Source organism: Mastigoproctus giganteus, chromosome 2 (genome assembly GCF_048544385.1).
Source record: "Mastigoproctus giganteus isolate SK-2022 chromosome 2, ASM4854438v1, whole genome shotgun sequence".
NCBI lineage: Eukaryota > Metazoa > Arthropoda > Arachnida > Uropygi > Thelyphonidae > Mastigoproctus > Mastigoproctus giganteus.
In genome coordinates, this window is record NC_143576.1 from 152,351,803 (window position 1) to 152,368,183 (window position 16,381).

General features: G+C 37.2%; 1 protein-coding gene across 1 annotated transcript in view; it reads right to left on the reverse strand.

Moving 5' to 3' along the window:
• Positions 1 to 1,180: 1,180 nt before the first annotated feature.
• The window catches only part of LOC150089667 (casein kinase I), a 187,411-nt gene continuing 172,210 nt past the window's right edge, over positions 1,181 to 16,381 (reverse strand). Inside the window, exon 8 of the mRNA XM_090389586.1 lies at positions 1,181 to 2,130. Within this exon, the coding sequence (XP_090245712.1) occupies positions 2,120 to 2,130 (11 nt within the window). The 3' untranslated portion in view covers positions 1,181 to 2,119. The remainder of the gene's footprint in view (positions 2,131 to 16,381) is intronic.

The window sequence follows — 16,381 nt, forward strand, 5'->3', positions numbered from 1 at the left end:
TTATACAGAAATTTTGCAATGTTGTATGGAAAAAATGGAGGAGTTACACCTGCTGACTTCAACTGTCCAGGAGACAATTGAATAGAAAAGCTGAAATTGAAGAATTTCCCTGGAATTCAGACCCAGAACTTTATAAAACTGAATATCAAATGCCAATCTCTAAAGCCACAAAAGTAGATTTTAGAGAATTGACATGTGCATCACACTCGGCACTTTCCTTTTAAGAATTTCTTGTAAAGCACTCCACTGTTGCAGTCGCCTCTGCCATACTCACTGAATTTAGCTTCCAGCGATTTTTTTTTTTTTTTTTACCAACTTTAAGTCCCTTGAATAATCACAGATTTGCAACAACCAAGAGATTAACCAGAACAGTTTTTTTTTTTTTTTTGATTTGGTAGTTGTTGGCGCATCAGCTTCTATGGCCATATTGCACCTCCCAAGGTTTTTGCAGTACTTTGATCCAAGCCCGAGGCGGGAATCGAACCCGCGACCTTTGGGTTGCCAGGCAAGTACTTACCCACTCGGCTAGCCCAGTCGGCAGAGCAGTTTTGAATTCAGAATATTTTTGGAAGCTTATCAGAAGAACTGAAATTGGTGTATAGTGTCAAGGAGACTACTTTGATGAAGATCTATTCAAATAACTGGTAAGCTTAATAATTTCCCAAATAATAGCTCAGTGCATGAACTTTTTTTTTTCATGTCTTTTATGCACAGAGATTTCATTTTGACAAAATTCTAAAATTTCATTCTGTCTGCTGCTATCAGAAATTTACTATAAGTGACCCAAGCACATTCAGCAAAGTTATTTGTGAAAGGGTTCAACCATTAATGAATTATTTCCAGGGTATTACCAGTAAATTACCAGTTCTTCCCACCAGGAACTATGAGCACAGCTTATAAGAATTTTAATTAATGTTAATTATATTGTAAAATAATCCCTTAATATAAGTGGGTATAACATTTAATAAGACTTCAATCACAGGCCAGCATTTTTTTTATCCTTAGGATAATAGATTTTTTATAATCATAAATAGACTTTGACTGCTTGAAACCAAATAATAATAAAAAAAAAACTATTTTATTTTCTATTTTCATAAAACAAATATTAAATCATTTGAAGACTGACACTGAACATATTAATAAAACATATCAGTTAACTGTTGGACAGAGTAATTTATTTATCCATAACAGTACACAGAATAAAGCACAGTACACTATACACGAATATTTGTTTTTACAAGTTTAGGTCAATCCCAGAACAACACACTTCAGATACATGTAGTTCCACCGTAGTAAATAATGTATTAACCATTATAATAGCAATCTATCTAGGCCTTATTCTGTCAGTGAACTAATGATTTCTGCCATATAATGGTCTAATACATTCAGGTTCAAAGTGTCCCTCAAATATTAGCTAAAGAGTAGGGACTAGTACAATAATGAATACAGCACAAACGTTTTTAACCTCAGACCTCAGGAATTTAGCAACATAAGCTATTTCAAATAGCAGTGGGGGATAAAAAAAAAATAAAATAAACTCATAGATAAAATTAAAGAAGTAACTTTAGCTTGCTCATTACCACAAAATAGGATTGATCATATTTTGTGTTAATGTACGATAATGTTCATATTACTGTGAAAACCACTAGCAACTTGACAAGACTGGATGGCCCCCAAATTAATTAGGCAAAACTGGCAAACAGAATTTTTTTTTTATCTTGCAATGTTCTTTTATTCAGTCTGAACAGGAAAAAAAAAAAAAAAAAAAAATCATCCACTTTAGATAAAAATTTGAAGATCAGAAGAAGATTTAAATTGAAAGACTAACTTTGAAGTAGTGAAAGAAATTAATTATATTACATGAAGAATATAAAAAAAAAATTTGGAAACTTCATCTTTCTGAAATCAAACTACAAACAGTAATGGCAGTTAATTACACAGTTCTCTCAGAAGATTTTTACATGGTATTTCTAACTGGGCTTGACCTGTGACACTGCTGGCAACTTCCCCTCCCCCCCTTCTATTCCTATCTAAGGTGACACAGCACAGTCCAGATTTAGACGTGGGGCTTCTGAGATGCTGTGGTTTCGAATACTTTCACTATCAGTTGTTTGCTGAGTTAACGACCAGCTGGAAAAAAAAAAAAAAGACAAAATGGTAAATGAAGATTATTTGAATGTCATTACTAAATCCCATTACAGCTATGATTAATATATATACATACAGAGAGGTGGTAATTAAAAATTTGTGAAAAAGCTTCATTCAAGAATAGCATTAGTATTATGAATGGAAGTGAATGTTTTCTGCATTAGCAAAAAATAGTGGATGCCACTTATTATGATGACTTTGGGACATAGCTTAATTTGATAACAACAGCCAATGAAACAAGAATGCAGTTGTTTTCAGCACTGTTTATTGATGCAAAGTGGAAATGTGTATATAAAAAGGTGGAAGGAGGACAGTAAGAAAACATGAAAATTAAGCAATATATAATATACTTTAATTTTACTGTCCACTATTTTCTTCAAGAAAGGCATCAATAAAAATGAGCCCATCATAATGGTTTCATTTTTATTTCTGTAAATCCATAGAAACCATTAAAATTTCTGGAAATCTAGAGAAACCATTAAAAACAATACATATTAAAATCAAGAATTAAAAAAAAGGGTAGTGGTCTACTTTAAAACAGTCAGATTGGTATGAGTACAGATAGAGTATTTTCTTTCAAAGAGTAATGACAATCATACAAACTGTACAAAGCAACAGCAGTAACTAGACATGCAACATTTCAGAGTTCACAAACAAATCTGGATGTTACATAATCACTTCCATTGCACATGTATTACATAAACCAAAGCAATGATTACAACAAACATTGTTTTCTCTATGTATCAGTATATGTCTGGTCGGGACTTCGTAAAAGTGATTTCGTTTCATGAATGATAACATTGTCTGTGAATACAATAAGCAGCATATACTGTAAGAAAATAACAGTATTAATTAAAATACAACAGAATTTTCATGCCAATCCCACAAGGGATGCATAAAAAACTAAACTACACTCAGTGCCTACATCATGTTGTGAGGCAACTTATTCCAGTGTTTGACAACATGCTCCCATAGGTGAACTTCATGGGTTCCAATCTTCTGTTATTATCTGAGATTTATATTTGTGTTCCCAGTTCATGTCCCACCCACAAGTGAGAGCAGACCTTTCTCATTCATTTCGCTTAATCCCTTCAGTACCTTATACACCTCAATTTTAGCCCCCCTTAGATGTCTAGTAGTCAAACTTCACAGCCTATACCTTCTAAGCCATTCTTCATACGTACATCATCTGAGGATATTTATCATCTGATACACAATAGATCTGATACATCTGATATACAATCTACAATAGCCCTGCTATTGTTGAGTTCCACTTTAAAATTGGATATTTTAATATTGCTATGAAAAGAGCTTCCGAAAGTGAGCTTCAGGTAAAAAGAAGGATAATATCCAAGGCATTGTGTGGGTGCTTAGTAATAACTAAACAAAAATTAATTGACAATATGGCTACATTTTGGAATCTGCTGTGGGATTCCACCATCAGGTCAAAATCAAAAAATATACATTTTTAAAATTTTATTTAACTTAATCTTATTATTTCGGCTTCTTTGAGTTTGAAATTACAGAGGGATTAAGTTTGAGATTAAAAAGCTGCCTGAGGGCAATTCGCATTATTGGTGCTTAAATTGGATAACTTCACACAAGATCACCCCTAGATTTTTTCCACTATTAATTTACTTCAATTTGCTCTGTCTGTGAGCAGAAGAGGTCAGCACTGAGAAGCCAGGTGAATTCTTTTTTTTTTTTTTTTTTTTTTTTGACCAGGGATTAGTCAGAAAGCTGGAGTTTGTTGGAACAGGACTGTTGAGGCAGGAAATTTTAAAATTTATCTTAGTTTTTTTAAATTCATACATTTAATCTTAATAGCTGTCTTTGTTTAGCATTTAGTAGCAATCTAGATTTTCACATGAAATAGAATCCCCAAATGGAGTCTGAACATTGTCAGATTGTCAATTGGTTTACCAGTTGTACTAGTTGTTAGGATATGTAAATATTTTCTGTTCATTTCATCCAATTTAGTTCCCAAGAAATTAATTATATAAATGTGGTGTATTATAAGTGTTTCTTTCATTTTAATTTGAATTGGTGAAGGAAACAGTTATACACCATGTTTATATAAAAAAACAGCAGACTGAGTTACCAATTCAGAAAATGTGTGCTGATTTGTCAAAATCTCATGAGAAGTTTCACCAGAAGATGTATGCCTGGATTCTCAGATGACACTGTCAAGACGCAAAACAGCTACATTCTTCCTGAATGAAGAAAAGCATTGAAAAGTGTACTGAACAATTTAAAGATGATGGTTTTTGGAACTCTGAGTGAACACTCTCTAAGAATTCTAAAAAGTGATTTGCATTTTTTTCTTGTATAAAATTACATTTTTTAAGGAACTGCAATGTCCCAAGAATAATTCACAAGTGCATTTCACTAAAATGTTTTAAAGAAAATGACTTCACCTTTCACTCACTAATAAGTAATGAAGAGAGAGAGAGAGAGAGAGAAAAAAAATCATTCCTACATTCACATTAGCTGAAATCCAACTATTTCGCAGGATTTCAGCTAATTTAATAATCATGAATCTATAAACAGAAATTAAGAATTTAGCAACGTTATAATGGTGTTGCAACTATAATAGCATTACAACTCAAACTCTCGATAACTCAAAGCTTAAACAGATGCAAAAATGACAACCATTCTGAGTTATCAAAAATTATTTATTTTCTGTTGCAGTTAGAAAACCAATAAAACTATGCAATATCCACTGCCTTCCAAAAACTACCTGTTGTAGGCACATTAATTTCTTCTTCTATGCTGTTATCATCATATTCTGTTTCCCCCCCCCTTTCCCCCTTCTGTTTGTATCTGGGAAACTCTCTCCGCATCAGTTAAGCACTAATTTCAATATTGCTATCAGCATAACATTTATGAAATTGTCAAAATTATATTGCTTCATTTATGCTGTTATCATCATATTCTGTTTTCCCCTCCCCCTTTCCCCCCTTCTGTTTGTATCTGGGAAACTCTCTCCGCATCAGTTAAGCACTAATTTCAATAGTGCTATCAGCATAACATTTATGAAATTGTCAAAATGATATTGCTTCATTTATGCAAACAGAAGAAACAGCAGCATTCCAGCTATTGCTTGAAAACATTTATATCCTCCTCTTACCCACTACAACAGAACTTACTACTGGAAATCCAGAACCTGAAACAGTTTGAAGTTATGTTTCCAGTAACAGCATGCGAAATTTGCTTGCTATGCTCACAGAAAACTGAATCCTCTATGTTCTATATGACTTATCCACTTAATTTACCTTAAAATTCTGATTAATACTTTGGTCCTAGGACTGCAGCTTTGATGTGGTGGTTGGAGGCAGGAATTTTACTGAAAAAGCAATTAATGTTGGAATAACATTGTTAGTTGTGCAATCAACAAAAAACAAAATGATTTTTCTTTTCTTTATATCTTTCATGATATGATCTAACTTCAGCAATCGTTTACGAAAAAAAAAAATCTCAATCTCATTGTTGAGAGCTTTTCTTGACTGTCCCTCCCTCTCCTCAAAACTGACTGTATAACTTTATGTATCCTTTGTCTATTCTCTTTTTACTATGTATACATATATATCAAATTACATTGAAAATCTAATACATTCTAAATGTAAACATCATATCTATGTTAACTTTACTTTTTTTTAAATACTTCTTATTTAAACTATAATATCTTTGTTAATAAACCCCTTGGCCATTGCAATGAAGTTGAATTTACCATAGTCAATGGTTTACAATAAAGATATTCTCTCTACCTCTCTCTTTCACTTAAAGGAACGTTCTTTTCTTAGCACTAAGAAAACAACTTTAGTACACAATGTTTATATATGAATAACTTGCACTTCTCATTCATTTCTTACTGCTATGGAGATTGAGTATGTTCTGCCTGTTTCCAAACTGCATCCTTATATGCTAAATAAGCTCAGGGTGGATTAGAAGAAATCCCAAATTTAACAGTAATTAATGACTTATTTTTGTCACTTCTTTCTGTAATCTGAATAACTTTACTTTTAAATACAACTGACAGAATCTTTAGCATCATCCTGCATAATAAACTTTCACTAAAGCATAAGTACCTCTACTCTAAAAACAAAGCCAAAATAGACTAAATAGAGAATGAATCCAGCAGCATTCACTGTATGCACCAACTCATATGAAAAAATCTTGTGATTGTCTCCTGTATGTATGTATGTAGACTACTATATCCATAGCTTGGATCTTCATGTATTACTCAGAAAATGCTGAAAGAATTCATTCAAAACAAACATAATTATTGCAGTTGTAAGTATATTTCATATCAGACTCATTTACAGAAAATCACATAATTTTGGCGAGCGAGCTTTGGCTTGGATTTAGACCACATGCATTTTGTGTTGTATTACAAGGCTGATCACAAAATTGCAGAGTTGTTAAGAACAGTATCAAATACAGTTCAAGTTCAGCAAGAATTTCAAACCATTATTTCCTATGGAGGTTTTCATGGGAAATTGGAGTTTCAGATAAAGGAATTCAACTTGTCTATGTCTGACTCATTGAGGGTTTACTGTATAATGGCAATGTCACAATCAAAAATGATCAAGAATTCCTAAGTAAAACTTTAACGGAAACAGGAAGATTACATTTGAGAATGATAAAGCCACCTGATATACAGTCAGTCCTCGTATAACACGTGTTTACACTACACGAATTTGATCATACACGATTTATAAATAGGGGAACGATATCATGTATAACACAAACCGAATTCGCCTATGCACGATTCACCTTTGTGTTTACAAGAAATGGCAGTCGAACGCAGAATCACCCCAACTGAACGCAACACGATAGGAATGAAGAGAAGATTCTGAAAATGTATTTATGTTTTTTATATCAGTGAATGGAAAACACATTTCACGTAAAAACCAACACAATTCCGGCTATCGGTGTAATCGCAAATGCAATTAGATCGACTTTATAACAGATTCCTGTAGCAGAAACGCAACTGGAAATTGTTTTATTGTTTTATGGTAGTAACCCCTAGAAATGTGCTTTAGTAAAATGTGAGGTGTTAATAGTGTATCTCGGCCTTCACGGTGTTGTTTATTCAGTTGTTACACGTGCGCAGCTTTGTTTATGTGTAGCAAGCGTGCCTCCTCATTTTGTAATTGTGCTTTATTCCCTAAAAATGAGTAAAATACTTAAAAGGTGTGAAAAGGAAGCGTCCTGGTGAAGACACTACAGATTCAGAGAGAAAAAGAAAAGCAATAACGATAAACAGAGGCAGACTGGGTCAAAAATTCTTACCCGGGAAAATTTATAGTGCCCTCATACTAGCGTTTAGGGCCAAAATCACACCGGCCTCCGGCCCACCGGGGTTTCCCCAGTAAGGCTTATGGCCAGTCCACCTCTGTCGATAGAGAAAAAATATGAAATTGTGAAACACTTTGAGCGAAATGAAAGACCATGTGATATTGCACGTGCTACAGGCCTAAATGAGGCAACGCCGAGAATTACAAAGAATGCAGAGAAAATAAAAACAACTTTTATAGCAGGAACAACTCAAAGTGTAAATCCATTAGATTAAGACACAAAGAACTGGAAGAGATGGAACGGCTGTCATCTGTTTGGATAGAAAATCAAACAAAAAACAAGTTTGCTTACGATAGAAGCAAAAGCATTAGCAATATTTTATTACGTAATAGTTGTAATAAAATACGTAAGTATTTTATTACGATCATTTATTGTGTTCGGTAATGTTTTAGTTACAAATGTGTGTTCAATCTTGGGTGGTCGGCACCTAACCCTATTTTTCCCATAGGGCCTGTTGTTTATATTGCATGATTTTGCATTGCACGAGGGTTTCTAGGAACACAACTATCGTGCTATATGAGGACTGACTGTACTGCAAAGGCTCTTTCCAAACAAAATAATCATCTATTATGAAGACACCAACTGGAAAACAAGCTCCTTTAATCTCTCACTTACTTCTTATGGCTACATCTGAATAAAAAAAAGTTGACTAAACAAATCACAAACACTATAGCATCAGAAAGACAACAAACTAGTGACAACAATTTGCATGAGTGGATTAAAAAGGGACTGGCTAGTTAAACAGAACAAAAAAATATAAGATGGGGCAGTTAGAGGGTTGACAATGGATTAAAAAGGGTTGTTGTTTTGGTTTTTAGGAGCATTAGCAACTAAGGCCATATTGTTCCGGGATATGCGGTGGTCATTCCCTGACCTTTCCGCATCTTCCGTATTTGGTGGTGACAGGCTTGAACCCCGGTCTAATCAAGAAGCATGTGATACGCACTACTGCTCTTTCCCACCTGGCTATGGAGGTGCCCCTTAAAGAGGGACTTGCTAGTTAAACAGAACAAAAAATATAAGATGGGGCAGTTACAGAGGGTTGACAATGTTTGTCTGAAGCACATAATAGTAAGAAGTTGGTCAATAATAGTACCACAAAATGGTTAGACTGGTAGAGACAGTATGAGAAACCGCTAACTGAAACAGCAAAGAGAGAGAACAAGGAGATTGGCAGATGGGATCACATCTGGTGAGTATGGGCTTGGCACACCCAGGGTCCTGAGCTGGATATCATTATTCTTCTCTTCCTTGGTGATTCCCCTCTACTCTCTCTCTCAGAAAAAACAGTCAGAAATTGTTTTTTGGTTGGTGCAGCAAAAGCCTCAGGCTTCTTTGCACCATATGGCTAATGATAATAATGTAAACACATAGAAGAAATAAAGAAAAACAGGTTGGGTTATAAGTGATAACAGGACTTGGCATACCCAGGGTCCTGAGCATGATATCATCATTCTTCTCTTTCTTGGTGATTCCCTTCTATTTCTAACTCTCTCTCTCTCTCTCTCTCTCTCTCTCTCTCTCTCTCTCTCTCTCTCTCTCTCTCTCTCTCTCACACACACACACACACACACACACACACACACACACACACACACACACACACAGGGCAACTCTGGAATTTTTTTTTGGCTGGTGCAGCATAAGCCTCAGGTTTTACTTGCACCATATGGCTAATAATAATAATATAAAAAAACACAGTTGATGTGGCCAATGAATTGAATGCATACTTTGCATTGATTGTTCGAGATAAACGTCCTTTCATGGCAAGGAGACACTGTGCTAGTGAACTTTAACATTGTAAAATCAGCAATATGAACATTACAGAGTACTTAAGGTAAATAAGGAGACTGGGGTAGTTATGAATAGACCCAATTATTTTAAAGGAAGAAGCAAGGAATGCATAAAGCCATTACAGTTCATCACGCGAGTGTTGACATATTTGGAGAGATTCCCTTAGACCAGAGAAGCAACAATATACTGCCAATCTTGCTGCTATAGAAAACAGCCATCCAATAAATCCACAAAGGTCTTTATAGTGTATGAGTGATCAACTCAAGTTCCAGTAAAAATCTGTTAAAGTTAAAATTCCCTTTAGTAACCAATTCTGATTTACACGCCCACTCTCCCTGTACAGTTCTTTGTTGTGCTCATCAGAGCCATTCGGCCTAAAACACACTCCTACCCTCATTTTGGCTTTCCCAGTGCTTGTTTCCCATTATACTGCCGAACCATATCAACTAGATGCACTGCCTTAGATTTTAAGTGCTTCTTAACTATGGATATAACCCACACAAGGAAGCGCAGCCAGATGACATGGGTGGACAGTGCAGTGTCGAGTCAGTTTGGTGTGACATAAGCATTGGGAGATCAAAATTCAGAGCAGGAGTGTGTTATAGGCCTAATGACTCTGATGAGTATAATAAGAAACTGTACAGGGAAATAGAGTGGCCCAGTAAATCAGATTGTCTTATACATGTGCAATTTTAATTTCCCATATATTGCTGGAACTTGTGGGTGGGTCATTCACACACAAGCAAGGCTTTTGTGGATTTATTGGATGATTGTTTTCAACAACAGCATGTTTGGGAGGCAACCAGAGGGAGTAATACTCTTGATCTGGTTATCAGTAGTGATTCTTCATGCATTAAGAATGTGCAGATAAAGGAACCACTAGGTGGCAGTGATCACAGTGTGCTGATATGGGATTTTCCCAAAGAGGTAACTACCATCAAGGGTAAAGGGAAGAGTTTTTACCTTCATAATGGGGACTATAGTGGTCTGAGACAGTTTTTAAATTCTATACAGTGGAAACCAACTGATGATGTTACCAAATGCAAATTCTAAATGGGAAGCATTCAAAGAATTTATCTTGGAAAATACTAGGCTTTTCATACCAACTAAGAAATATTGTTCAAGTTTAGGCCTAAATGGATGTCAGGTGAACTAATGGGACATGTAGCACAGAAGAAAAATGCATGGGATAAATATAAATTAACAGGTGACAGTGAAGAATACGGTAGATATAAGCTGGTCTGTAATCAAGTCACAAAGGAGATTAGGCAGGCAAAGGCAGATTATGAGAAATCTTTGGAAAAAGATGCAAAGAAATACAGCAAAGAGTTCTCTACTTATCCCCTTCCTTCTAGAGTTTAGAACTCTAGAAGGAAGGGGATGGATCAGATTGGTCCACTTGATATCGATGGTTTGACAGTTAATGATCCTTCTCAGGTAGCTAACAAACAATGAGTATTTTCATCTATATTTACACATGAGGAGTTATTCAGGGAGGGGAATGCCAAAGGTGTATTAAATTCTGGCAGTGAACTAAATGATTTTGTAATAATTTCTCCTCCAATTTTGAGCAAATTGGAGGAGAAATTGTGGAAAATAAACAAAAGGAAGACACCTGGGGTGGATGGGATCTATCCAGTTATATTAAAGAAGGCAGCAAAGGAAGTAAGCAATTACAGACCAGTTAGTTTAATTTCTGTTCCAGAGAAAGTAATGGGGGCACTGGTTAAAAAAGCACTGCAGGATCATCTAGACAAGACTTCAATTGAACAAAGGAACTGGATGAAAGAACAATTCTGATATCATATACTTGAATCTTAGGAAGGCTTTGATACTGTTGCACAAATTGGAGCAATGTGGCATTGTAGGCAAATTTTTGCAATGGATAAAGGGGAGTGGGGAAGGTTGTTATTATTTGTTGTTATTTGGTTTTAGCAACTAAGGCCATATTGCTCCGGTATATGCGATGGTCATTCCCTGACCTTTCTGCATCCTCCATATTTGGTGGTGACGGGCTCGAACCCCGTGGGGAGGGGTGGAGTGGGAAAAGACAGAGGGTGGTAATCAATGAACACTGCTCTTCGTAGAGTAATGTTATTAGTGGAGTCCCCCAGGGTTCAGGGGCCATTGTTGTTTTCTGTATTTATTAATGATGGGATATCAGGCTTAATGTCTAAGTTTGCAGATGATACGAAGGTTAGCCGGGTTGTTAATGACAGTACACTACTGCAACAGGATCTGGAAAAGGTGAGCAGATGACCTGAGAGGTGGCAACTTTACATTGACAAATGTAAAGTACAGCATAGGGGTAATGTATGAACTGGTGGTACTACACCAAGGGTGATAGAAAATGAAAAGACCTAGGGTAATTGTGCAGTCAGATATGAAGTTTTCTAAGCAGTGCAGACAGTCTGCAAGAGTAGCTCATGGTGTCTTGGTCAATGATATACAGGAATTTTTCTAACAAGGAAAAGGAGGTGATTATCTCCTTGTATAAGGCAGTCAGGCCACACCTTGAGTACTGTATACAGGTCTGGAGGATTCATTTTAGGAAGTATGTAGAGCTTCTGCAACAAGTACAGAGAAGGGCAACAAGATTAGTGAAATGAACGAAGGGTTGCTGTTATGAAGAAAGGCTTAAGTTTTGCAAATTACAGTGTCTGGAGACTAGGCACCTGTGAAGTGATCTGATTGAAGTGTATAAGTCCTTGAATGGTTTGAGCATGCTCAGTGCTGATGGGATGCTTCCTCTTGCCCAGATTAATTGCCTAAAGTGACATAAATTAAAATTTCAGAAAGACAGTTGTAGAATAGATGTGCGGAAGCCAGCAGGTGGTTGAATGCTGGAACAAACTTGCATCTGTCACAGAAGTTGAGTTGACAGCTTAAATAAATTCAAGGCAGAACTAAACAAACATTTGGAGCAAATGGATGGGTGAAATGGGAAGGTGTTTTTTTGGCTCATGCTGTATAAGCTTGCTTTCCTATTGGAAATATTGCTTCCCTATTTGAATATTGGGAAGCAAGGTGAAATCCCCGAAACCTTGCTTCCCAATATTCCAATAGAAGTGGTATAAGAATCATTTTCATCTTTGCCTGTGGCTATTGTTAATCTATTATTCTGTGATCTCCCCAAGCTGGCAGTTTTCCAACCAGAGTAACACTGCTTCAATAGCATCAGCAAATATTCTTGCACCCTTTCTATTTAAGCATATTCCATCCCTGGAGAAGCAGACTCTACTGCTAACAAGCACAGACCAATCTCAGAAAAATTCTACCCACAAGCCTTGCATAATCTCTCCAGGGCCAAATTGTAGACACTTTCAAATTTAACTCTAACTCATGACTTTTTCTCAACATTGTCGTGTAATTCTTAAGAAAGTCTGCAGATCTCTTATGCTTAAAGTCATTAAAAGATATCTGTTCTACATCATCCTTTTGCCCTGTGGCAGGCATACCCAAGTCGTATTCCACCTATTCTTCTTGCACAATATACTTCTCGTCTCTTTGACAAAAGAGTCACCGACAAACTATTGGAGGGTTTTGGGGGCCACCGCCCCAGACGTGGGAACAATATTCCGTGGTAGGGCGTATTTGCGATTTGTAAAGAGTGAAAAGCTGTTTGGAAGAAAAGTAACGCCAAGAGCGAAAGAGAAAACCAAGTTTTTTAGATGCAGAGGAAGCAATATTTGTAATGTGCTTGTGCCAAGAGAGATTAGAAGTCAGGGTAATCCCCAAAAGAGATATATCCTTTTGCCTAGAAATTGGAGTGTCACTAAAGATAAGCATAGGAGTAGAAGAATCCTTTTTGCGAGATATAAGACAAGACTGAATTTTAGAAGGGTTGAAATCAACTAAGTTGTCTTTGCCCCACTGGAGAATTACCTGAAGATCGGCATTTAAGGAATTGGCAGCAGATTTTCGAGAACTTGAAGCTGATTGAGCAGGACAAGGTTACTCAAAATGGAAAGTGGAAGGCAATGTTGCTATCATCGGCAAAACTATGGATAGGATTTCCAGTCAATGGAAGAAGGTCATTAATATACAAGAGGAAAAGAGTGGGGGAAAAAACTGAACCTTGGGGGACACCGGCATTAGTGGAGAAGTTAGAAGACAGAGAGCCATCTACCATCAACCCTCAGTGAGTGCTCAGAGAGAAAACTGGACAACGAATTATAAAGAACAGTTGGCAAACCATAAGATGGAAGCTTGTTTAGAAGACCTTTATGCCAAACACAATCTAAAGCCTTTGAGATGTCAAGAGCAACTGCTTGTGTTTCACCAAAGCTTTCCATTGAATTAGTCCATAAATGGGTAACATAAGCCAGAATATCACCAGAGGATCGACACTGACGGAATCCATACTGGCGATCGTTGATCAGACGGAATGTTTCTAGGTAGTTTAAGAGTTGGCAGTTAATTGATTTCTCCATTACTTCAGAGAGAGAATAGAAGTAATTGCAATGGACAATAATCGGATGGGAGGGATTTGTCACCCTTTTTAGGAACTGGCTGGATATGAGCAAATTTCCATGCAGAAGGAAAAACACCTTTCGAATAAGAAAGTGAAAAAAGGCGGCAATGAATAGGAGTAAGTTCAGGAGCACAGGTTTTGAGACCAAGTGGAGAAATACCATCAGAATCTGGAGCTTTCTTAGCATCAAGATTCGTCAAAATCCTTCTGACAACCTTTTGATGGAAGGCCACAGGAGGCATTGACTGGAGCGTGTTGGGGATGGTGGGAGGTGTTTTACCAAGATCTTTGATACACGAGTTGGAAGAAAAACGAGATGCTAGCAGGTCAGCTTTATCCTTGGCTGAAGTGACAACAGAACCGTCTGGTTTGGACAGAGGTGGGAGCAGAGATGGGCAAAAGTTGCTGCCAATAGCTTTGGCAAGAGACCAGAATTCTCGGCTACCATTAGGGCAAGAAGCAAGTTTTCTACTCTTAGCCAGTTCAAACTAGAGTTTGGACTGATTAATACTTGTTTTACAATTGTTGTGAGCTTTGGTGTAGGCAGAAAATGAAACTGAAGAATTAGAAACAAGCCAATTACGATTGCAACGTTCTTCTCTTGAACAGCCTTAGCACATTTATTGAAAAACCAAGGTTTAGATAAAGGAAGAGATTTTAAAGTGGAGTGTGGGATAAAGGATTCCATTCCTGCAAGAATAATTTCACTGACACAATTTGAGCAAATGCTGACATTAGAAGTTTTGAAACAGTAATCCGACCAAGGAAAAGAAGAAAAGAAATCTCGCAGGTCATCCCATTTTGCATTCTTGTAATGCCAAACAATACGAGGTTGGGAATAGCCATGAGATGAAGCTCAATTGGAGAAGAGACAATCACCAAGTTGTGATCTGAGGTGCTTAAAGGAACTCTCACTTCGACCGTGTACTTAGAAGGGTTGTTTGGGAGAAAAAGATCAAGCGCGTTTGCTGTATGGTTAGGATTGTCGGGTATTTTTGTAGGTAAATGAACAATCTGTGCAACATCATTAGTAATTACAAAAGCCTCAGCATCTCGACCAGCTGAGTCAGTGTGACTAGAAAACAGAAGCCAGCTGGAGTTGTGAACATTAAAATCACCAAGGAAAATTACCTCACTGTTAGGAAAGTTGGTCTGGAGAAAGTCAAGTTGCAAAGAGAGGAAGTCAAAGAGCTCCAAGTGATTAGTGGAGTTGGGAGAACGATAGAGACAACAGATGAATTTAACACAATGAGGTAGAGAAATTTTAAGCCAGAGAAGATCGAAAAGAGGGGATTCCATATTATCAAGTCTCTGACATGGAATATCAGAACGGACATATGCACAAATACCACCTTTGAGGCGAAAGGAATCGTACAGTGAATAATTTGGTACCTCTACTCTGCCAGATAGTGACTCCCTCTAGTCACTATCTGGCAGAGTAGAGGTAGCAAGATTATACACTAACTGATCCGGAAGCCTCCTAGAGAGTTACCAATAGGTTCAGTCCGGTGTACTAACTAGAGGCCGGCCTGCAAACACCGTTTTAGAGTTGTACCCTTGAAATGTAAGGAAGATTGGATCTCACCACGATGTTCATCAAAACCTCAAAAGTCATTGATCATACTGCATGATGGAAGAGGGGTGACCGGAACTTAGCTCTGGCGACTAAACATGGGTTCCGTCACTTCAAGCCTTCAATAAGTTAGTTAGTTAGTTGGTTGGTTTTTAGGAGCATTAGCAACTAAGGCCATATTGCTCCGGGAAATGCGGTGGTCATTCTCTGACCTTTCCTCATCCTCCGTATTTGGTGGTGACGGGCTCGAACCCCGGTCTAATCAAGAAGTGTGTGCTATGCACTGCTGCTCCTTCCCACCTGGCTACGGAGGCGGCTTTCAATAAGTAAAGTGGTGGTATTGCACCAGTTGATGAGAGTCATCTACCACCTAATACTGCCTGGTAACACAGAGGGGTGGCATTCCTCCATGTGGTGTGGGCACCACACCTCGACCCCTGCTTACGTTGGTTCTCACCTGGGTGTGAACCCACCATGTGCTTGAGCATGGAGGTTATACCCAGGATTACTAACAGTCCCACCATCACGAATGTGCAAGCAGAGGATTTGGCTGTCACAGACTGTCAGGACTTCGCTGAAATTGGGTACACTTGAACTGAGTATCACCCGAATATTAGTTGCATCAGCGTTTTAGACTCCCAGGTAGCAAGTACAGCTTGTCTGGCATATCTGAGAGAATGTCTGTGACAACCTCAAGGACCAAAATGAATTGCATATTTGCAAAATGGTCGAATTGTTTTCCTTTTAGATCCTTAGCCATTGCCAAAAATTGATATTTATATGCAGAAATACTACTAATCGTGTCACCGACATTTTTATTTTCCCCTTGTAATTCCAAATTTAGATCACTTAATTTACTGGTAAATCTGCCAAAAAAAAAAAAAAAACCAGATCACACAACCACTCCGTACCTTGTAGCTGCTAATAATCATCTCTCCTTTGATCAACAAATTTTTTAATTTTTTAATTTTTCAGTAAATTTCGAAATCTCTGTAGAATCTTACTCTAACTCAGCCACCTCACATCTGTGT